The sequence below is a fragment of the Haliotis rufescens genome, unplaced genomic scaffold (assembly GCF_023055435.1).
Source record: "Haliotis rufescens isolate VD_foot unplaced genomic scaffold, xgHalRufe1.0.p SCAF_1, whole genome shotgun sequence".
Classification (NCBI taxonomy): Eukaryota; Metazoa; Mollusca; class Gastropoda; order Lepetellida; family Haliotidae; genus Haliotis; species Haliotis rufescens.
The window spans coordinates 89,035,200-89,058,819 of NW_025963779.1; the positions used below are offsets into that span (position 1 = coordinate 89,035,200).

General features: G+C 39.5%; 1 protein-coding gene across 3 annotated transcripts in view; it reads right to left on the reverse strand.

The window, feature by feature from the left end:
• LOC124134220 (myogenesis-regulating glycosidase-like) overlaps positions 1-23,620 on the reverse strand; it is a 96,494-nt gene that overhangs the window by 26,724 nt on the left and 46,150 nt on the right. For 2 of the 3 annotated variants that reach the window (XM_048403094.1, XM_046498940.2), the window contains exons 2-3: positions 19,419-19,644; positions 17,464-17,517 (exon numbers count right to left, since the gene is read on the reverse strand). In XM_048403094.1, the coding sequence (XP_048259051.1) occupies positions 17,464-17,517; positions 19,419-19,496 (132 nt within the window). In that variant the 5' untranslated portion in view covers positions 19,497-19,644. The remainder of the gene's footprint in view (positions 1-17,463; positions 17,518-19,418; positions 19,645-23,620) is intronic. The other variant, XM_046498941.2, reaches the window with a different exon arrangement.

The following is a 23,620-nucleotide window of genomic DNA, read 5'->3' on the forward strand; positions in this document are numbered from 1 at the left end:
AGATCTGTTGCAAGCTACTCCTTCATGCCTACCCCCTGTGATTCCCGCCTATAGGCATGTCAAGACCTCTTTCGCCGACAGTCTCAACACCACGGTGTCATTTATTTGTGGCAAGTCATGAGTGTGTTGTTCTTCAGGGAGGATATATCAGCTTATAGTCACCACTTTGAACTTTAGGCAATGACATACTTGTGTTTTTGAGTGTGTAAGTAAAATAAGCTATGGTCACAGTCAACAATATCACTGCCACATCAGGACAACACATAATTGACCCCTGGAAATAAGTCTTTTCTTGACAGAGTGAGCGAGGCCACAATCCAGTATTTGACAGTGGTCAATTTAAAATGACCTTAAACACCTGTAAGCGGAACTGGGGAGACATTCTGTTAGAGGAACAAAATGGAGTACATTTTATTTCAATACAAATATGGACACAGAATTAAATTGTCACAAAATCTTCAGTTCATTTTCAGATTTACTCAGGCATAAATACATGGTTATTACATTAGTTAAATATGAATATGCTGTGCTTACGTTTTTCACAAAATCCTGGACCATTCACAATCAAAGCCTCATGAGTCCAGTTCGAATGATGTTTGTTTGTTTGTTGTTTAACGCCGCACTCAGCAATATTCCAGCTATATGACGGCGGTCTGAAAATAATCATGCCTGAACCAGACAATCTAGTGATTGACATCATGAGCATCAATCTACACAATTGGGATACGATGACATGCATCAACCAATTCAGCGAGTCTGACCACCCGATACAACAAGCGTGGGTTGCTGAAGACCTATACTACCCCGGATCTTCATGAGTCATACACTGTTTAAACAAATGATGGGAATAATGACTGGCAGCTAGCATAGTTCTGACTGGAGGAGTAGTCTCACTGACGGCAAAATTAGACCGTCTATTAAGATGGAGATGACTCACCAGTGCAAACTGATGACACGATCCACAATAAACTTTAATGTACAGATCGTATCACATGATTTATATTGCATAATAAGTATATGTCTCTTGTAAACCTAATATATATGAACTTCACATCCAGTGATGAACAGTTTATGTTGTTTTCAGTTATTTGCCCAAGGTTATAGTCTAAAAGTGCTTGGCTAGCATTACATATATTTGATAACAAGTAACTATTGATAACTATGAATTTTTAATCGGATCATGTATTAGTACTGTATTCGACGTAATAAGCGCCCGGGGCGCTCTCAAAATTAGAAATAAGGGGTTCTTATTTGAATATAATTTTGGTGAGAAAAAAACAACAGAGTTGAAAGATTGTAAATTTCTTAGTTTATGCTGACAGCCTGAAATGATACAAAAGAAAAGTATGTGCGTACACACACGACAGATATATTTTCCAGAATTGAATTGCCCATAATTAAGGGTGCAAATAACACACGAGTGCTTATTATACACGAATAAATAAGTCTTGTGTACATTGATCAATCGGAAGGGGTGCTAATTGGGATTGTTCACTAGCCAATATATCAGCAAATATCGCCGTGGGCGCTTATTAGAGCGGGGCGCTCATTACGTCGAATAAGGTATTTGTTTTGAAATACCTAAAAATCAATGATCCAAAACAAAAACGGATCCCTAATGTTTTTGTTCTGTTTTTATTCAGCACAGACGATATTGCTAGATCTTCAAAGTAGGGCTGTTAGAAGTCTCAAAGTCGTTGTTCAAAACCCACTTTGTTTGTCTGCTGTACCTGATGTTGTCCATGCTTTTGTTGGCGACTACCCTTACACTGTTGGTGAGTGAGTGAGTATGGTTCTACACAGCTTTTAGCAATGTTCCAGCAATATCACGGCAGGGGACACCAGAAATGGGCTTCACACATTGTACTCATGTCTGGAATCGAACCCGTGTCTTCGGCGTGACGAGCAGCGCCCTAACCACTGGGCTACCCGACCACGCCCTTACAATCAGGTGTGGGCCTGAGCTGGACATTGGTCTCACACCATAGAGCAGAGTTTAGCATTTTGATACTTGAGTACTAATTATTATTGTTTGAATTATCTATGATATCATCAACACTGATGTTGTAAAGTATTAATAGTTTTAATCGTCACAAAATGGTAAACATACTGTAACAAATGTTATATTTGGGATACTACTTTCTTAGTAAAGTACAGATTCTAGTACTTTTGGGGGGTTAAGTTCTATCTGGGATTCAAACCCACACTCCCAGAGTGAGGCACCACATCGCCAGCACACAAAGTTAAAGTATGGTAAACATATTGTCAATTAACAACTTTAGAAAGTTCCTACAATGTTACTTTAAAAAAATAACTTGTTTGAAGAGATGAGAGTGAGTGAGTGAGTGAGTGAGTGAGTGAGTGAGTGAGTGAGTGAGTGAGTGAGTGAGTGAGTGAGTGAGTGAGTGAGTGAGTGAGTGAGTGAGTGAGTGAGGTTTTACGCCGCTTTTAGCAATAGTCCAGTGGGGGACACCAGAAATGGGCTTCACACATTGTACCCACGTCGGGAACCGAAACCAGGTCTTCGGCATGACAAGCGAATACTTTAACCACAAGGCTACCTGACCACCCCAATCCAATCAGACAGCGTTCACCATAACTGTCTATCAGTCTGTATCCACTCAACCTGAAAGCACTTCAAGAACTTCTGAGCAGTCTACTGATGTCATCCCCAGCCTAATAAAGACATGTACCAAGTTCCATTTTAGTCAATCTTTTCTTTCTACGGCCTTGAGGATAACATTGATCCTTGACATATCAATGCATCATGAACAATTCCCAGAACTATAACGAGACCACATGGTTTCAAAAAGATAGTGTGGCAGTGAATTCAGCCCAAATCTCAATTTACATGAGGGCTGTTTAATGACACAATCACTAAGCCTGGTTATTGCTTCCCACCTGATCCAATTAATCACCTTGTACGACAAGCAATAGACTGATGAAGACCTATTCTAACCCCCGCCCCTTCTAGGGCCAACCAACTCCTGCTTGCTGTAAGGACTCACAAAAGGTCAGGTGGGCAGGATCAGTGACCTGAGCAGATTAAATTCCGTTCCACCCTGATGCAAGGATCATGCTGTCAGTCACTGTTAGCCTGGTGTCCTATTTATTTACAGGGCATTGCGATATAGCTGGAATATCACCACAGTTCAAAATTAACAAAAGTCCTTGTGATATTTTCTTGTGGACTTACTTATGCTAAGTATAAGGTAGATGGCAACATATTTGCAGACTAGTCAAAACAAAAATGAATACTTAACCCTGAATTGCTGTCTGTAGCAATGAAGAATCCCCTCACTCATTTATACATGAACCATATGAGTGAGTGAGTTGGGTTTAACACCGCTTTGAACAGTATTGCAGTTATATTGCAGTGTGTCAAGTTGGTAGGAAAGTCTGAAGTATCATGCAGATCACTGATGTTTACCACCATGGTAAACCCACAGGCATGGTCTGACAGCCATAGAATCATAATCAGGGTGAACAGAGAGTTGAATCCACAATCATTGGCTTCTGGACATTGAATTGCGTTTCCTTAGACAACTGGGCCACCCGTGACCCGAGTAAGTCCAAGAACTAGCACAGTGGCCTCTAGACAGATTACTTCCGATGTAAGCCACAGTGGCAGTCATAATCCCCAGAAACCATGGTGATTCATGTTAATGTGACTGCAGAACTGCTGATTAAACAAACTTGGAGTTTGTCATGAAGAGAGTGGATATAAAAACAGAGTCTAGATTTAGAGGTTGAGAGAATAACAAGGCAATCAGTTCATACAGACATTATGATTTACAGCAGCCAAGCAATTTGTCTGAATTTATTGACAGCCTGGAAGGCGATATGTAATATGGGCAATGGTAGTAAGGCTTTAGAGGGATGAGGAGAGCACGAACAATGTCTCAGTTCAGGAACAGTAAGTTTCATTTGAACTCAGAGCCCATGAAACTGTCGACACTCCCAAACTGAGAAGATAAATAAATTGATTTGTAAATAACCTCTGCATGATCTGAAGTTAGTTCTCACAAAGAAATAATATGTATTACCATCATTCTTCACAGCTGTCATTACCTTCCAGCAACTTGCAATCATCAATGTGATATGGCACCTGGCACTTGCAAAACAGGACAGGAAGTCCGGTCCCAAATGAACTAATCAAGGCAAGAAAGTCCATCATATTGTTTTTTGGGTCTGTTGGGAGCGTGCCTGCCTCAACATTTGCATAGACATGCTATTATTTACAGCAGTTTATTTGTGTTCCTAATTAAACAGTTTCTAGGCTTCAGCCAAACTGCAGTCTTGGTGAATAATTACAACAATGCTTTACATATCTGCTTACTTGCAGGGTAATGTCCCTTAGATGCATCAGGATCCTATGTTAATAGGTTCAAATTCCAGACTCCCCTAATTGTCAACCATGTGGGTTTCAATCAGGGGTCCGGAAACCGTCATATGCGCCGGACATGTCCGATTGGGAATCTCAAATGTCCGTTTTAAAATATTGCTTACCGGACATTTTAAAAAGTATTGTCCGGACATTCTTAAATTTTGACCGGACATGATCAACAGTTAGGACTGAGCAGTTTCTGTCTGCAGTTGCAACACAATGAAGATTAACTACACTGACAAGCTTTGTTTGTTTTGATTGCTGTAAATACATCGTACCTACATGATAGTCCAATCTGTCAATCACTGTAATAGGCAATAAACTGAGTTGACACTGATTAATCGAGGATTAATTACTGAGAACATCTTGTTAATTTGAGTGAAAGGTGTTTACAACTGTACATTAATACCTTGCATCATCGATGTACCTCATTATCCTCACAATGCTACGATATGTAACCTCAGACAAAAAGCGAGAGTATGACGACAGCCAGTCGACCGATGCAGATCAATCGAGCGGATCTGCCAAACCCTCAAAGTCTGGACGATCATTTTGTAAGTCGTGGCTAACGACTTTCACTTGGATGACATACAATGAGGATTTGCAGATTTTACTGTTTTCAGTAGCTAGTCGTATATTGAAATTGATTGACCGCCATTTTGCTTTCTCGGACGATCGATATCCAATTTTTTTATGGTCAATAATTAAGTACAGATGAAAAAAGTATTCAAATAACTATTGCTATCAACGATATTTTAGTATTTGTGATTAAATTATCTGTCTTGTTTTAAAAAAATCTTTAGTTTAAAAAAAACCCTTTCCTGTGAGGTCACGTGATAACCAAATATGGGATAATAGTCTCGATCCAAATGTTACAACGCGTACACTTGAGCAGATCATGACTATAACTCATGAATATTAATTAGACCGTTCACTACGTTAACAGATCGTTATTATAACAGAAACAAACGGTTTTTTTCCATGTAAATCTAAAATGATATTATTTGTTATTAATTGTCCGGTGAATTAAACATTTTAAATTGAAACAATTCATAATTCATCATATTATGAATACGTAAACTTGTAATGTGTGTGAAAAGTCGTACTAAAATACGCTATTTGAAGGGGGCGTGGCCTAAATGCAAATGTCCGATTGGGATTTTAAATTTTCCGGACCCCTGGTTTCAATGAAGCATCAAAGACCTGCATCACAGGTCCCCAGCAACATATGCTGGATGACGAAATGGATTGGGTGGTCAGGCTTGGCAGATCCCAGCATGAATATGAAATGGGTGATCGCAGAGAGGGCCCCGTTCCACAAAATGGCCTTAGCGCCCACATTGTCCTAAGTCTATGTTAAAGTATGGGAGTTACGATCATCTTAGCTTTGTGGAACGGGGCCTGAAGCAGTGTCAGAGGTAAGGGAGTTACCAAATGCCTCCTACAGTGGGCCATGTATACAAACGTGAGGACAAGGAGGGTGACAACCTACACCATGTTGACCAGTGAATCAATGCTGATCAATAACAAGAGAGAAATGAAAGTGATCAGCGCCAGAGCTGCACTTGAATCCCCAGTAACAATTGGCCCCCATGTGCGGGCAATGATTAGAGAATAACATAAAGCTATTCCAGTCCAGAAATATAACAGTTTTTGATCTGAACGGTCTCTCATGGCTGAAAACACATCTGCCACCTATTTGCACAGATTATACAATCATGTCATCATCCCTGTTTTCACTAAGCACGAACCTTCAGCTCAAATAAGGACTCAATCGATAATCATTCAGAAAAAGGCACAGAACTTTCAAGTAATTTGTTTAATCTGAGACGAAGTATCCATAAATGCTTAAACACAAAACTGGTAATGTTATTGATGACCAAGAAAATGGTCTAGTTCCTTATTCATCCAATATAGTTCTTGGATTCTGTCCTTCTGAGTCCTGTGATTAGTCATATCTATTAACCACCGACAGATTTTTGTGTGGAATTGCAGCACCATTTCTGTCAGCATTTGTACTCTGCAGCAGAGGGTTCTTGTGTCCTGTGTGCATGGGAGGAAGATGGAACAGCCTCTTGCCAGTGTTGGGCACAACACTTTAGCATTTTTACTATGCAGCAATGAGCCCTGGTGTTCTGTGTGCCAGGGAGGCAGATGGAACAGCCTCTTGCCAGTGTTGGGCACAACACATTAACATTTTTACTATGCTGCAAAGAGCCCTGGTGTTCTGTGTGCCAGGGAGGCAGAAGGAACAGCCTCTTGCCAGTGTACGGCACAACACATTAGCATTTTTACTATGCAGCAATGAGCCCTGGTGTTCTGTGTGCCAGGGAGGAAGATGGAACAGCCTCTTGCCAGTGTTGGGCACAACACATTAGCATTTTTACTATGCTGCAAAGAGCCCTGGTTTTGTGTGCCAGGGAGGCAGATGGAACAGCTTCTTGCCAGTCTTGGGCACAACACATTAGCATTTGTACTCTGCAGCAAAGAGCCCTGGTGTTCTGTGTGCCAGGAAGGCAGATGGAACAGCCTCTTGCCAATGTTGGACACAACACATTAGCACAGGCTGACTGACAGTCAAAATACAATGAAATGTTGTTGAGGATTAACAATGGGGATTAGTGTTTTATAAATAATGACAATTAAGTAATGGAGACATATACATGTCATGGCTACACGGTAATTAGTCTTTGGAATCAAATGTTCTTAAGACAATGGTAGTCGTAAATCAGTCGCTATGACACTACTGTGCACTATATCACGGCTGGAGGACATTAGAACACATTGTGAATCAAACCCAGACCTTGGCATGACAAGGTAAGGCTAAGGTGAGCCCACCACCCTAAAGAGTTCCAGGTCTTTGACATTTACCACTTCGGTGAAACCCAATCGTACTGATAGGTGGAAGGCCATAATATACTACTCAAATTAAGAGGTGAGGTGAAATTGGGTTTAACGTCGCGTCCAAGATTATTGCACTTATATAGCGACGTGCATGCACGTGTATGTGTGTGTGTGGCTGCTTGTACTAGTCCGGACTGATGCCGATTTATAGTGCTAGCTCACTGAGATACCATGCCGCAGTTTAACATGAATACCCCACTCAGACACAGTATACTGACTCCGAGCTGACCAGTCCTTGTTTTAGCCCCTTAATGCCGAGCGCCAGACAGGGTAACAACAAGTACAATCTTTTAACGTCTTTTTGTATGACGCGGCCCAGGATCGAACCCTGGACCTTCCGCTCTCCGGGCGGACGCTCTACCACAAGACCACGGAGGCGGTCCTCAAATTAAGAACTACTATTAATCTGTAATGATTGACACAACTAATATAAAAGAAACATCCCAAGTTTGACCATGCAATTAGATTAGATTGTGTTTATCAAACATTATAAATTATAATTACTGATTTATTACAAAGCAACATTCCAGTATCTTCATTTCTTGAAAGTGCCTTCAATTAAATTATTGTTGTGAACAAAAAATACCAATTTCTATTTTGTCAATGGTTGGAGCTAATTTTGTCAGAAAATTTTATCTAATTTCTTTAAACAATATTTATTGGAACTTTTTAATACTAAAACCTTTCAAGATTCAACCACATTATTTCCTGTTCAACGCTTAGGTAAAGAACTTCGGTTTCGCACGACTAGGAGATAAAAGAGATTCAACAGCGGTCTCCAACCCACAGATGTAATCCAAACAATCTTGAGCAAATATCAATAATCTTAATAAAATTCCACGTGAAATAACAATGGTGATTTCTGACATTCCTAAAAAGTAAATTTGTTGAACAAATATTATTTGTTGTGAGCTTGCTGTGCATGTTGTGCATGTTATACATGCCCGATACCTGATCTCCAAAATCCGTGGAAGGAGTTGTGCATGCATGGGGAAATCGCCTGGCTGAACTTATCAACACAACAAAAACTGTTCTCCAGAATTCAATTCAAGAAGTAAGAGTAGAAATTTTGAACTTAAAAATGAAGGTCAGTACTGTTCATAGTGACGAGATAGTGAAATTAAGTGAAGGCTTGACAGATGCTAGCAGCGCATATGAAAACTCGAAAAGCATTTCATCCAGAACATACATGACCGCAAACCTAATCTCCTCTTCTGTGGGATCCCGGAGACTCCACTAGAGGACCCAGACGTATTATTCGTAGGTTCTTGATAAATGACTTGAAGTTTGACAAGTAGACGGTAGGAAACATGTTCTTTAAAGTGCACAAGTGCCTGACTACAGATGTAAACACCGCCCAAATGCATGTAAGAGCATTCCAGCTACGTTTCAGTACTTGCCGAGCAGAGAGGTCGTATTTAACACACGTGGGTTGCTACAAGGAGTCGTTAAAGTATACAGTCTGATCAACAGCCCTTACTTATATAGCACAGGGCTATCCAAAGTCAATAAGTGGCAGCAATATGGACCAGGACCAGCTCTGAACACGAGGAAAGGTTGTCGGAACCGAGGTGGAGACCAAACACCCTCAGGATCCGTGACTGTCATGGAGAAAGTATGACTAAGTCCAAGTGTCAACATTACTGCATGTGGAATAATAGCATGTATTAAATTTCAGATAATTCTTCATATGAACTCAAAAACATTCCATTATAAAGTAATCCAATAACCTTTTGTACGATAAATACATCAAAGGTTTTATTGTGAACTATTTTTGAACAAATTAACCGTATTATCAAGAATCTGTTGACTCCTTAATATGACTTTTGTTAGCTCGTGAAATATCCATAACACGTGGCTGAGGGGTATGAGAAAGAATGCCTGATTTCTGTCCATGTGTATAATGTGTGTCTTGTTGTTTGATTTCTATTTACTCACACATACTGGATATAGTGAATTCACGGGAACCCAAACTGTGAGTGTTCGTTTTGTACCAGATTCTTCCCAGTGTCAGGGGAGGACTTCTAAAAGTAAAAGCGAACTTTCATCTTCATATTATGAAGACTGTAACATTAGCTTCAAAGGGGAAAAAGACATGAAATTAACCCAGGTTTTATAATATTAGTTGAATTACTAAGACATTTGAATGATTAAGTCCTTCACAAGTGAAGATTGTAACAACCATAGGGAGGTGAGGCTGCATTGAGGTCTTGTATTTTTTCGCTGATTCTTCACCACATTTTTTATTGCAAAATGTAAACAATGAGATGAAGGTGAAAAAAACCTAGGCATTTCCATGAAATATGCACCACATATCATGTTGCTACATATCCCATTTTAACACAATTGATGTAACAGCAAAATGCCTCAAGACTTGTATGTCTTGCTGACTACTACCCACTGTTCATTACAAATGTAGCGAACAGGAACAAAATGTAAACAATGTCACAAAGATGAAAAAAAACCTGGGCCATAATGTGAAATATGTACCACTTAAGGTGAAAAAACCAAAATGTAATTCAATACTACCCAAAATGTGTGAATAAGATGCATTGAAAATATTATTGCAAGTTGTAGAGTGTTGAATAATAATACACAGCACAAGAAAATGTTCACCAACTAAAGAAAAAGCGAGTAAAAATATATACTGTCTACAAGATGTTCATTTCATACAGGTAATGGAACAAAACAATCGAGAAGAATAGGGTAACAAACAATGTGTCTTTAGTTCTTTTACAAGTAATTCGGGGGGGGGTCATGATACTATTCTCAAAATATTGTGACTGTAAGCTGGAAAATAAAATAACGAATAAAAGCGAAAACATTCTCACAGTAGAACTATCTCTAGACAATTATCACCTAGCAATAATAACTGTGTATGGTCCTAACAGATTCGCTAGAATTCTAAAACGAATAAGACAAGTTAGTGCAAGCATAGTCCTCAGTGAGGATTGGAATACTATACACAACTACAGCAGGGTTTGCCTAGCCTCTTAAAACATGCCGTCATTATGACTCCTTAACTGTACTACAGGAAGTCATAGGTCTTACATAGGTGGTCATTTTAACCAAAAATTTCATAATGAATTTAATTTTGTTCGATCTCAGAAATATTATTCTGTTTCTCTGATCCAGGTGTTTAAATAATGTTTCAGGTATTTATCTACTCTCTACGCAGTTGTTAATCTAATTAAATCGTAATGTTGGTTGGTTGGTTTGTTGTTTAACGCCTCACTCAGCAATATTCCAGCTATATGACGGCGGTCTGTAAATAATCGAGTCTGGACCAGACAATCCAGTGATTGACATCATGTGCATCGATCCACCCAATTGGGACCAATGACATGCATCAACCAAGTCAGCGAGCCTGTTAGTCGCCTTTTACGACAAGCATAGTCGCCTTTTACGGCAAGCATGGGTTGCTGAAGACCTATTCTATCCCGGATCTTCACGGGTCAAAAATCGTAATGTCACAGGTTCATATAGACTGACAAGGCAACTGCTATGTAATATCAAACTTTTAACATGATGACTGACTCACCAGACTCAGAACTGTACACAATAAACTCTATATAATGGTTGTACTTGTGCCATCATTCTAACCACAAAATGGTATCTACATCCTCTTAAGCAAGGTTGTCGTTATTACTTCCAAGTCTCTCATAAAATCATACTCACTCTTGTAAAAACCAAAATTGAACGAAGTTTTGAATCTCAGACCATTCTCCAACAATAATCACAATCAAAATAACAGATTTACAATGTGGTAAAGGTTATGGAAAATTTAACAATTCCCTGCTGAGAGATAAAGAATATGTTTACCTTATTAAAAATGCAATAAAAGATACTGTAGAACAGCTTAAAGTTAACAATAACGACACCATAGACAAACATCGTATTGATGACCACTTTCTTTGGGAAACAATATTCAATATGAGAGAAAAGAGAACAAGATCCAAACGGATCTAATTAAACTATCGACACCAATAGACACAGCTGAAGTGTTACCAATAGACACAGCTGAAGTGTTACCAATAGACACAGCTGAAGTGTTACTATCAGAAATCATATTCCAAACACAATGTCAGCAAACCAGATTTGGATACACTTCTGGGAAAATGCACCATTCCAAACTTATGAAAATAAAATGTAATAAATTACAACAAAATAAATTTTTAGCTGTTGAGCCAAAGAACGAAAGGAGTTCTGGCCAAGATAGGTTTACAACAGAATTTGTCAAATTCTTTTGGTATGACACAGAATTTTTTTTAATCAGGTCATAAAATATTTCATATAAACGTGGATTTTTATCACTATCACAGCAAAAAGGGTTAATTACCTGCATCCCTCAAGGCAAAAAACAGGTTTTAAAAAAATGGCAGTCAATTTCCGTGTTATCAATATTTTATCAGATTGCTTCCATGACTATCGCAAACAGAATCAAGACTCTGTTAGATACACTTATAAACAGGGATCAAAAGGCTTAATGTTGGGAAGATGTTTTGCCAAAATAACTCATTAAATATATGATTGCATAGAATATACAGAACATTTTCAATCTCCAGGTTTATTATTAATGGGAGACTTTGGGAAAGCTTTTGATACTGTTGACTGGGTATTGATTTAAGAAACTTAAAACATTTTGGGTTTGGAGATTCGATCAGAAATTGAATTAGAACCGTTTATAATGGTATATAATCCTGTGTAGAAGTCAACGGGTTTGGCTCACAGTGTTTCAATATATCGAGAGACACCTTCTACATTTTTATTCTGTGCAGAAATCTTGGCAACCCTTACAAGAAACAATAGAAACATAAAGGGACTAAACGCAGGCGACATTGATTACTTGCTCTCGCAATCTGCTGCTGACAGTACAAGCATCTCCATGGTACAGAAACAGGATTGTTTTCTGTCATGCAGGTACTTCCACTCTATGCCTAATTCTCAGGCTTAGATGTGAACAAGATTAATAAGTGTAGCCTCGGATAATAAGATCGAAAATAAAACTATGCCCACAATGGAATCTTATATGGAATCAAGGGTCTTTTGAACTACTTGGCATAAAATTTAATACTGATCTGGGCAAAATGATTGACCAAAACTATTATGATAAACTGCGTAAATGTGAGACTTTAATGACAATTTGGTCAGCTAAAAATCTTAGAAATCCGGACGATACCGGTTTTAAGATCTCTAATACCAGATACTTCCCAAATTAAATGTTTTATTTTTAACATTATCTGACACACTTGAGGCTATGCTAGAACCATTTCAAAAGAAAACCTTCCAGTTCCTTTGGGGACATAAGCCGGACAAAGTTAAGAAAATCCAGATTATTAGCCTGACATAATAGGGGACAATGCTTGACGTAAGAGGCGACTAACGGGATCGGATGGTCAGGCTCGCTGACTTGGTTGATGCATGTCATCGTATCCCCATTGCATGGATTGATGCTCATGATGTCAATCACTGGATTGTCTGGTCCTGACGCGATTATTTACAGACCTCCGTCATATAGCTGGAATATTGCCGAGTATGGCGTTAAACAACAAACAATGCAATCCATTATTATTATTATTATTATTATATTATAACATCTGGCAAAATCTTACTTTATTTGACTGGAACCTGCTCTGATGATATAGAAAATGTTGGCTTCAAATACAGCCATGGGATCTGCAGTTCACATGATTCAAAACAAGTTTTTATACAGGTTCCTGGGAACAAAAATCCAATTTTAAAAAACCCTTAGCCTACAAGAGAAGCTCCACTGCTCAGTTTCTTGTTACACACCAAATATTGATGCATGTCATTCTTGTTACATATCAAATATTGATGCATGTCATTCTTGTTACATACCAAATATTGATGCATGTCATTCTTGTTACATACCAAATATTGATGCATGTCATTCTTGTTACATACCAAATATTGATGCATGTCATTCTTGTTACTTACTAAATATTGATGCTTGTCATCATATCCCAATTGCATAGATCGATGCTTATGACATCAATCACTAGATTGTCTGGTCCAGACAGTCTGACTCAAGACCTAACAAACTAACTCGAGCTGTAAAATAAAAACGACAAAACCAGAGAATAATCAGTGTCAATTATCTGCTGAAATAGATTGCCAAAAAAAGGCAAAATAATACTGAAAATTACATGAATGGATCACTGAATATTGGTAAAGACACCAGGCGTTTGCAAAAAGGGTCACCATGCCATGCTCTACCAGTAGCATGACTCACGACAACTAGGACATATCTGCGTCCATTATTTCCACAGTAAGACCAGATTCCTTCACCAACATCACGCATCTGGCAGCTTTTCTTGATAATTGCTTTTTCACAGAAACAATTAGGAAAATGAAAGGTGAATTACTTGTCCACTCACACTAATTGAATGAGTAACATGTGTGTTTTAGTCTCCAGTGACACGAAGTCAAAGTAAACCTTAAGACTATTACACTTTTCACCAGCGCCAAGTCATCAAATTGTCTGAATACCGATTCCTCCATAGGGCCATCTCCAGCTTCATCAGCAGATTAGATTGGTTATATTGGAAATCTGTCCAGACTCTTCATTTCTATCAATATCAATGAATTCGAAATTGGTAGAAACGATCACGACAAATTAGAAAACATCATTTTTTATCAGGGCAAATGTGGCTTTCATTGAAGTGGGTTTCTCACCATCGTGTTGTGTGCTGTGTCACATGTGAAGGGTACCTCACCATTGTGTTGTGTGCTGTGTCTTATGTGAAGGGTACCTCACCATTGTGTTGTGTGCTGCGTCTCATGTGAAGGGTATCTCACCATTGTGTTGTGTGCTGTGTCACATGTGAAGGGTACCTCACCATTGTGTTGTGTGCTGCGTCTCATGTGAAGGGTACCTCACCATCATGTTGTGTGCTGTGTCATATGTGAAGGGTACCTCACCATTGTGTTGTGTGCTGCGTCTCATGTGAAGGGTACCTCACCATCATGTTGTGTGCTGTGTCATATGTGAAGGGTACCTCACCATTGTGTTGTGTGCTGTGTCATATGTGAAGGGTACCTCACCATCATGTTGTGTGCTATGTCCCATGTGAAGGGTACCTCACCATTGTGTTGTGTGCTGTGTCATATGTGAAGGGTACCTCACCATCGTGTTGTGTGCTGTGTCAAATGTGAAGGTTACCTCACAATCGTGTTGTGTGCTGTGTCATATGTGAAGAGGGTATCTCGTCATCATGAAGCATGCTGTAATATGTGAAATTTACCTCACCATCATGTGTGCTGTCATCAGAAAAGGGTCTGTTTGCCAGCATGACCAATATTCTCTTCTTAGGCCAGATGCACCAGTTTCCTTGAAGCTTCCAAGAATGCATCAAGTGTCATCAAAATACATCCAACGAAGGCATGCTCCTTCAGCCCAACTCCTCAGTACCCAGTCCCCAGTACCAAGTACCCAGTACCAGAGAAATCAACAGATCACTTAAATACTGCCTTAAATTCTCGTCAAAAAGTATATTTTGTTTCTTCCTGACAGACATTAAGTTACTTCGGGCTCGTTGTCATGGCTTCCAGCAGGTTAGGGTATTGGCCTAGAAAATCCATAAAATAAAGTGGACTTTCTTAACTCGGCAAGTGCAAGTGTGTCAGATTTTTATTTATTCATCTCCTAAATCACAAACAACTTGAATAAATCACCAAACTTGGCCTATTCTTCTGCCTGAGATACAGTTGTTCCATTAAGACAAGGGGTGCATTATCTCTATATTAAATCTGGTATTCACTTTTAATATGAAAAAGACTGCATACATGCATAAATTCCACATCATCTGTCATGATGGGCATAACCCCTTGGCACAAGTGGAACAAATTTTGCAAGTTCGGATAACTTGGAATAACTCAATTTCACTCTTGCAGATTGTTCCTTCAAACATTAGATCTATTTCAGCAAATGTTCACATCTTTAATCAGTCCTCATCCCAGAGTGAATCCAAACATTCTACAGTGGTTATAGATTCAACAATAATAAAGAATCCAAGTTGACTAAATCAGTTGTGAGGAACGTATCGAGAAGATGAAAGGGACAGTGATTGTAAGAAATTGGGAAAATCCATAGCAGCAGGGCCATTGGGGTCTATTATGTAAGGATCCGAAGTGAGGCTTTATTGGGACGGACAACAACCAGCTGAAGCTAGGGGAGCTGGAGAAGCTGGGGAAAATGTGGCCTGTGCAATGTTTTCCTCCTCGGGGCTGAAATGGAATTACATTGCTTTCTCTGCATTGGGAATTCAAAATTATTTTTTTTGTGACAATGTCACCTATTGATTTCAAGTGTCAATATTAGCAGTGCTAAGTTACACTCAAGGAGCTGGTTTAGGGCTGAGATAATCCCGGGAGTGGTTGTTGAACTTCGACCAATCATGGAACTGTGCTTTACAACCCTTACAACAACCATCTGGGGGTGGGGCCTCTACTCTACCCCCTCAGTCCCCACAGGGGGAACAGGTGCGGGGTGAGTGACAGACCCTTACAACAACCATCTGGGGGTGGGGCCTCTACTCTACCCCCCCAGTCCCTAAGGGGGAACAGGTGCGGGGTGGGTGACAGATCTTACAACAACCATCTGGGGGTGGGGCCTCTACTCTAGCCCCTCAGTCCCTAAGGGGGAACAGATGCGGGGTGGGTGACAGATCTTACAACAACTATCTGGGGGTGGGGCCTCTACTCTACTCCCTCAGTCCCCACAGGGGGAACAGATGCGGGGTGGGTGACAGATCTTACAACAACTATCTGGGGGTGCGACCTCTACTCTACCCCCTCAGTCCCCACAGGGGGAACAGGTGCGGGGTGGGTGACAACAACCATGTCCCCACAGGGTGAACAGACGGCTAGGGTGGGTGACAGACCCTTACAACAAGCTATTCTACCCAAGTAACAAGTCCCCACAGGGTGAACAGACGGCTAGGGTGGGTGACAGGAACAAGATGGTGGTACATCAGATGGGAACGACATTACCTTCGCCATAAACCTGTAACTGCTTACTACATGTACCAAGAAAACTCACAAACTGTTTGGGGTTGGTTTGATAGTCATTTACAATTGTTTAAGTTATGAGAATTATGCAAGAAAAAATGACAACAGTAACTTTCAAAGCAAGTAAATTTGTCATGAAATAGTATTTATTTCGGAGGGGGAAAATCACAGAAATAATATATTCATTTAAATTTCTTTTAGAGGTGTGCCAGTACATACATGCTTAAGAAAGCTTTACTTTTGGGGCCAGTTTGTGATAATTAGCTAATTTTCTGTTCATGAAAAACTTTGATGTACACTTACGCTCCTATTTTTAAGACTAACAAGAATTCCTTGTCAGACTAATTCAAAATGTTTAATGTAAATTGTAACCATGGTTACAGGTGATTTCTCTTAAAAATTCATTCCCGTTGATAAGAGAGGGAGAGAGGACAGCATTGAATCCATAGAGCAAATTCTAAAGGTATAAATTTACACTCCAGACCATGCTGAGTGCTCCTTTCAGCTTGAAATCAAAAGACTTGTTTGCTTTTTCAATTAATGGCCTGAAAGCGTTATATATGACATGAACATCACTTGTACCAATGACAACATCATATAAATGACAGACCTTTAATCAAGCACCAGTGACATTAGTGACAATTAACCCAGTCATGCTGTTACCATGGAAACATAGCAAACATTAACACGATCCATGTCCGATGACATTTAAACATCTATGGATGAAGACGGAGGTGGCAAAGACATACAGTTTTAATGTCGATTATCCACAGCTTTCAAAATCCTGAGTGTTAAATACGATTCAAGTCAACATTCCACCAGAGTGTTAGAAAAGTCAGTCATGCAAATTCAAAATTCAGATTCCATTGAATTTCTTCAGCAATTTTGAAGCAATTTCAAACATGAGAAATCAATTTTCATGAAATTCAGAAAATGACAAAAGTTTGGCATTCAATGTTTTTCTTGAACGACCGGAGAATGTGGTAATAAAACATACTTAAGTATTGAGCTGGAGGTTGCGAGAGTTTCATGGTGAGAGAGAAAATCAAGGAAAAGTGATTGAAAGAAGGGATTTGGTATAGATTACAGCAAGTTGAACATGACACCAGAGAGGAGGAAGGAGGCACAACATGTCACTATACCTCCTCCGACTGGGGGCCATCAGGATTGTCGAGGGACGACGTCGCTAGTTTGGTCTGTCAACAAAGTAGTCGGTTAGTCAAAACTGACAGCAAGAGACCAGTAATCGGCTCAAACCGTCAGTGCATCATTCAGCATATTTGACATGTTACACCAGCTCGTTACCTGTCATTTGTCACATGTTACCTGTAAGAAAGGTATCATTTAATAATCATATGTTTGTAATGCAATCATCTCGTTGGTAGGATTGCTTGGTAAATTGGCAACAATTCCTTTTTATTGTCTTTATACGTACATTTATTTGGTTGGTTTGTTTGTTTGTTTTTTAAGGCTGTACTCAGCAATATTCCAGCTATATGACGGCGGTCTGTAAATAATCGAGTCTGGACCAGACAATCCAGTGATTGACATCATGAGCATCGATCTACGCAAGCATAGTCGCCTTTTACAGCAAGCATGGGTTGCTAAGACTTATTCTACCCCGGATCTTCACATATCTACACTTATTGGGGAAATTCAACAATAACATAGTGATGTTCATGATCACTGATCCTGAGTATTGTTAATACTAAACATGTTCTGTATGTGAATAAGATACCCTGATTTCAGTCCCTTGATTCATTAGAGCACTGTCGATACCCCGTAGACATTCACAGCTCAGTCTAGGAAGGGAATAACCACACAGAACTTTCTCAATGTGCCAACACTTGAGCTGATAAGATACTTGACATTCTCAGATAACCTAAACGACATAAACTAACGGAAGATAGTGAACTCAAATCGTATACCACATAACAGTGAACATGATAAATGCAATTTATTTCCGTTAAAGAACAGCCCCAGAGTTCATAGACTACTATCATTTGGGTAAAGCAAAGCAGTGTAATTCATACAGAATGAAAGTACTATAGCTCACCTGCATAGTTAGCAAACAGTTAAAATGTGAACACAGACACTCCCTAAACAAAGGCTTCTGTCAGCACTGATATTCCAAAAGTTTTTTCAATTTACTTCAAACTAATGGATATGAAGTTAGTAAAATACAATATTTCTAACCTGCAATTATCTTCTTCTTTTTTGTGTAAGACTAAAGTTTTTACTGGTATTTTGTTCATCATAAAATCTTTTTATGGATACAAACATTTATGCTGTATTTCAACAAATCTGGTTTCCTAGATTCTATGAAAAAAGCTTGTTCTTTGTTGTAGCCATATTGAAAATCAGATTGGAACTTCTTGAAGAAATTGGGATGTCTTCATTGGTGTGAACATGGATGCCAAGGTTCCGCATCATCGGAGTTGTGTTTTCATGGAAGAAAATGTTTATGACAGATGACAGAACTTGACTTGTTTCAGCACACTCATAAAAAAACAGTGTCACAGGGACGGTAGCTCACCTGGATATGTAGTCAACAGTCGAAAATGTCAACAACGACAGCCACTTTTATCAAGAATTGCTGCCAGTATCAATATTCAGATAGTTCTGCCCAATTACTGAGGACAAAAAACTAAGACACAAATCAAAAGATTTGAACAATATGTCAACTTAAGAAATATACATGAAAAAGTTCAGCTCCCTTGGTCAATTTCTGGGGAGAATAAGTTTCAGTAAATTTCAGGGGAGAATCTAAACATGCATTTGGAGAGGATTTAAGAGTGAGTAGAGTAATGGCTATAAATAGTTTTTTTAATATGAGTGTATGAGTTGGAGTCAACAGAATTCCAGTCAGCTCAATGTGGGAGGGAAGCCTGAAGTGGTGCAGGTCTTAAATGTTTACAGTTTCCAAGGAAACATGTTTACGATGTACGCCGGATGATGGACATGAGCTCACTTGACTTTCGGTCAGGTGAGCTAAAAATGGAAACAGCAATACACAGCACAGGAAAAATGTATACTTATCGGGGATTGTAATTAATATCAGTACCGCAAAAATTGTCACAAGAATATTATTACACACCTTACAGACAGGCTCATTTTCATTAGGTTCCCTCACAAGAGGAACGCTAATGTCCTTGCCCTTCAAAGGTTGCGACATGTTGTTGTTGCGACGTGTGGCTGGTGAGTTGGGGCGAAAAAATCTACCACAGCCGTCAGTGTTGATGGGCGGACATGCTCGACTCCTGCCGTCCCTGTGCTGACTGCGGTAGTGATCCTTCAGCAGATTCTCAGACTCTTCCTCAGATCTGGAATACAGAAACATAATGAGTGAGTGAGTGAGTTTTGTTTTCGCCACTTTTAGCAATATTCCAGCAATATCATGGCTGGGGAGACCAGAAATGATCTTCATACATTGTACCCATGTCAGGAATCGAACCCAGGTCATCGGCGTGACGAGCGAACGCTTAAACCATTAGGCTACCTGACTGCTCCACAAACATAATGAGTGAGTTAGTAAATGATGCAACTTTGCACAGCAAATCTTGGCACCATAGACGACTGGGTCTTCCATGCTATATGCACACAAGAGATCCAGGTGATGAACAGATCATTTCAATGTTTCCAACTAAGGAGATTTAACACTTGCATTATTTGATGTGTGGGAATTTCATGTGATAAAGACACATTAGTAACACGTGATAAAATTCCTTTACATCAAATGCTCAGTTGTACGAGCAAATAGGGAAAAAAGTGTTTAATCGCCATTGGAAATAGGAAGGTCATCAGTAAAACATTTGGCAATCCTCTTCCTGTACATTACTGCTCCTCTCTTAGGTAATCAACAGCAGATAAACGTATTCACATTAAGAGATATTTCAGCCATTCACATTGCACCCCAGATTAATATCCCTTTACAAATAGGGCACAACATTACATACTAAAGCAAAAGAAACTTAAATGCCCCAAATAACAAACGACACCAGTTCATCATCTAGTTGATATTTATGCTAAGTGTCAAGTAAAAATAGTGAACAGATTTTGAATTCTGCTCCGGAAACGAACAACACACGCAACCGAGTCTATGTCCAACTTGCCCCAGTGAAATACAAAAGAAGGCCAGACGAACATGTTCATAGCCAAAGAAAACACACACACAGACTACCTCGCCCTATACACACTCACATAAAATGGCATGGGTGGAAACACAAACTGTACATTCTACTTACTGGTTCCTGAAACCACTAAGACTTTCGGATTTACTGTCCTAAAACAACTAAGAATCCAAATAAAAAACATTGTGTAAATCAATACTATTTTTCAGCCAGCAGACATTTCAGGCTTGTGTTTCAGGGATATGTCAACCCCATGAAGGCAATCTGTCTGAAAAATTACATGGGTCACTTACACGACAAACATGGTGCATGGATCCTGGTGAAGCGCCACACAACGCAAAAACAGACAGCCGAATAATGCAGCCCAATTTGCTGCAGTTGCCCTTGTCATGGACATGCAACATTAAGCATGGTTGCATGCAGTCAGAGGTCGCAGTAAACAAATTAATCTTGCATCAACTCTTGTCAGACAATGAGGTACCACGTATAATCATCGATTGACGAAGGGAAAAAAGGCATGGAAACCACTGGGTGTCGACTTGCGTCTGGGAAAACTCAAGAAGCAGTTAGCAGGTCGTTTTACAAATGTTTTCAATGGCACAAGCAGCAGACCAACAACTATTGTGACAAAAACCAGAGCCAGGTATTGAGCTGACTTCGTGATCTATTGAATTAGCATATCATCTCATCACCTACAGTTCATTCCCAAAACCAATCTTGCAATCGTCTTTGATCCCACTTAGCTCGAGACAACCTACATTAATCAACAGAATCAGTTTCTGTGACAGGCTGCCAAAAAAGATGTTGGTTGGAAGGTTCTTACACTGCATACCATTGACTAAATGGACACAGCTTGTCCTGTGTCTCTTGTGAGTATGATTCATATGTATCCTAAACAGGCTTCACAGAAATCAAGACAAAGGTCACCCTTCAAAATGTTCAATTCTCTGTGTCTGACTGTTTATTGTGGATATCTGGAACATTGATAGACTGCCACATGGGACCTTGTGTCCAACAATTTTACATCTTCTATGCATTGTGTTCATCACAATAGTATTGAATAGACCTTAGCTGTATCTGCTATGAATGCTGGATTAGCATTATTTCTGTTACATCATGTGTTGCGTGTTGGCTTACTTTGGGAGATAGGCCTAACTAAATACCTTGCAAGTGATTCCATGGCATTCCACTAGATAACAAAGCAATATACTTCATGTTTTAATGTTCCCATAAACTGAAAACAATAAGTCACACCCATAAGCACTCTACTGTTTCCTGAATGGCTGATAACAGGGTGGGCGGGGCTTGGGTTGCATTATTGGGCTGAATGTCACAGATTTCATATTGTTGTCTACATTTTTGTGTTAATGATGAAATAAGCACTCTGTGAAGTTATTATTGTTGACATATTTAGTTATAAGAATTGACCAAAACATGTTCTTGTGTTTAAGAAGGTGATCACACAGTGTGTACGTTGATTTTTACATTTTGCTTCATAAACGCAGAAAAATACTAAAGTTAATTCTTAATGTCTAGGTGAGTTTTGTGAAGGCAATGATGGCAAGAAACCAACGATCACGAACAGGGCAATCTGAGGTGTGGACATTGATCAGGGGATCAGCTCAGGAAACGACAACAACCTACTCGTTCACCGGACACACCCGACGATCTGAAAATACAGAGTTAAAGGCAAAACATAATTGTTTGACTCCTCTTTTCAGACTAGGAAACAGTAGGTGTTGAAGCCCTGACTCAAACTACACAAACAACTCATCCATCCCCACAATATCATAAGGACAGTCCTTAAAGAACACCTGGCTAGAGAGTTCAAGATGGTTTGTTCTTTTGGTGACATTGTACTGACATGTTTCCCCACGTTGAGTGGCGCACTTCAACCTATGTGTGTCAGGGTGAGCAAGAGGAATAGAATCGGTGAAGCAACTGGGAAACACAGATGAACAAAATTGAAATAAACTGTCTGTGAATTATTCACGAAATGTAGGCACCTTCACCAATTCACGAGGCCGCATCAGTAATTTTAACAAAGTTTTGATAAACTGCAATTGGCTGATCAATCTACAATTTTTGTTTACACTAGTTTGAGTGATACACTGACTATCAAATCAGGTGTTTTCACCTTTAAATGAAAACACAGGTGAAAGCAATAGCTAAGTCTCAGTCTGTCCCACAAAGGAAAGATTCACCAAGAAAGGCTCATGGACAGGATCTAGAATGATTCTGTTCAAAGCTGCAGCAAATGAATGAAAGACTACCTGGCCCAGCGAATCGTGCCTTTCAGCACTGGGCCATCCATTACCACATGAAGATCAGCGATATTGAAGGGGAACAAGCAAAAACAAATAACATTGGTCAAAGAGACCTCTGCCTTTTTTCAACTGACGTTTATATGTAATGATCGAGCAGTTCATTATCATGCTCCTGAGAGAGAGAGGGAGAGAGGGACAGCGTAACGTCACCAGGGACACTGTAGTTTGTAGGTAACGAAGTGCTACCACTATTTTGCATTACAGCTCAAAAACTATTCTCTACTTGCATAGACACTTTAGCAACTCATGCTAGTTAAAACTAAAATATGAATTTGTTTTTGTAAGTAAGAAAAGGTTGTGTGTATGACTATCATTAAAAAAACAGGCACTCTGCTGCATCAAGGGAGGATAGCAGTCAGGTCCTGGACCAGGAGATGGCTTGGTCACATGACGAGGTCACATGACGAGGTCCATGCTGACGCTTGCATGCCATGAAGGGGTTGCACTTCTCCACCTGCCACAGTATAACGACAGTCTCTAGTCCTAGCCTGCAGATACCAGACCATGAAGTCACTCCTATATATGGTATAGGTAGGTAGGTAGATAGGTATTTATCTAATATTCCCAACCAAGAGTCATCAGCAGCCAAATCATGATTTTTTAAACATTCTTATTTTCCTGAATTTCTAAAATTTACATTGTATTTAATTCAATTATGTAAAATCAGTATGACATCAGTCATGGCCATCATGGCTATAATAACCTGAATTAGGACATGTATAATTCCAATGTGGGAATCTTAATGGACAGTTGCTAAATCCCTGATATCATAATACTGTAACATTTAACATTTTACATGGCCTCTCACTGCTATGGCGAATGACACGCAACTGAAGTCAAAC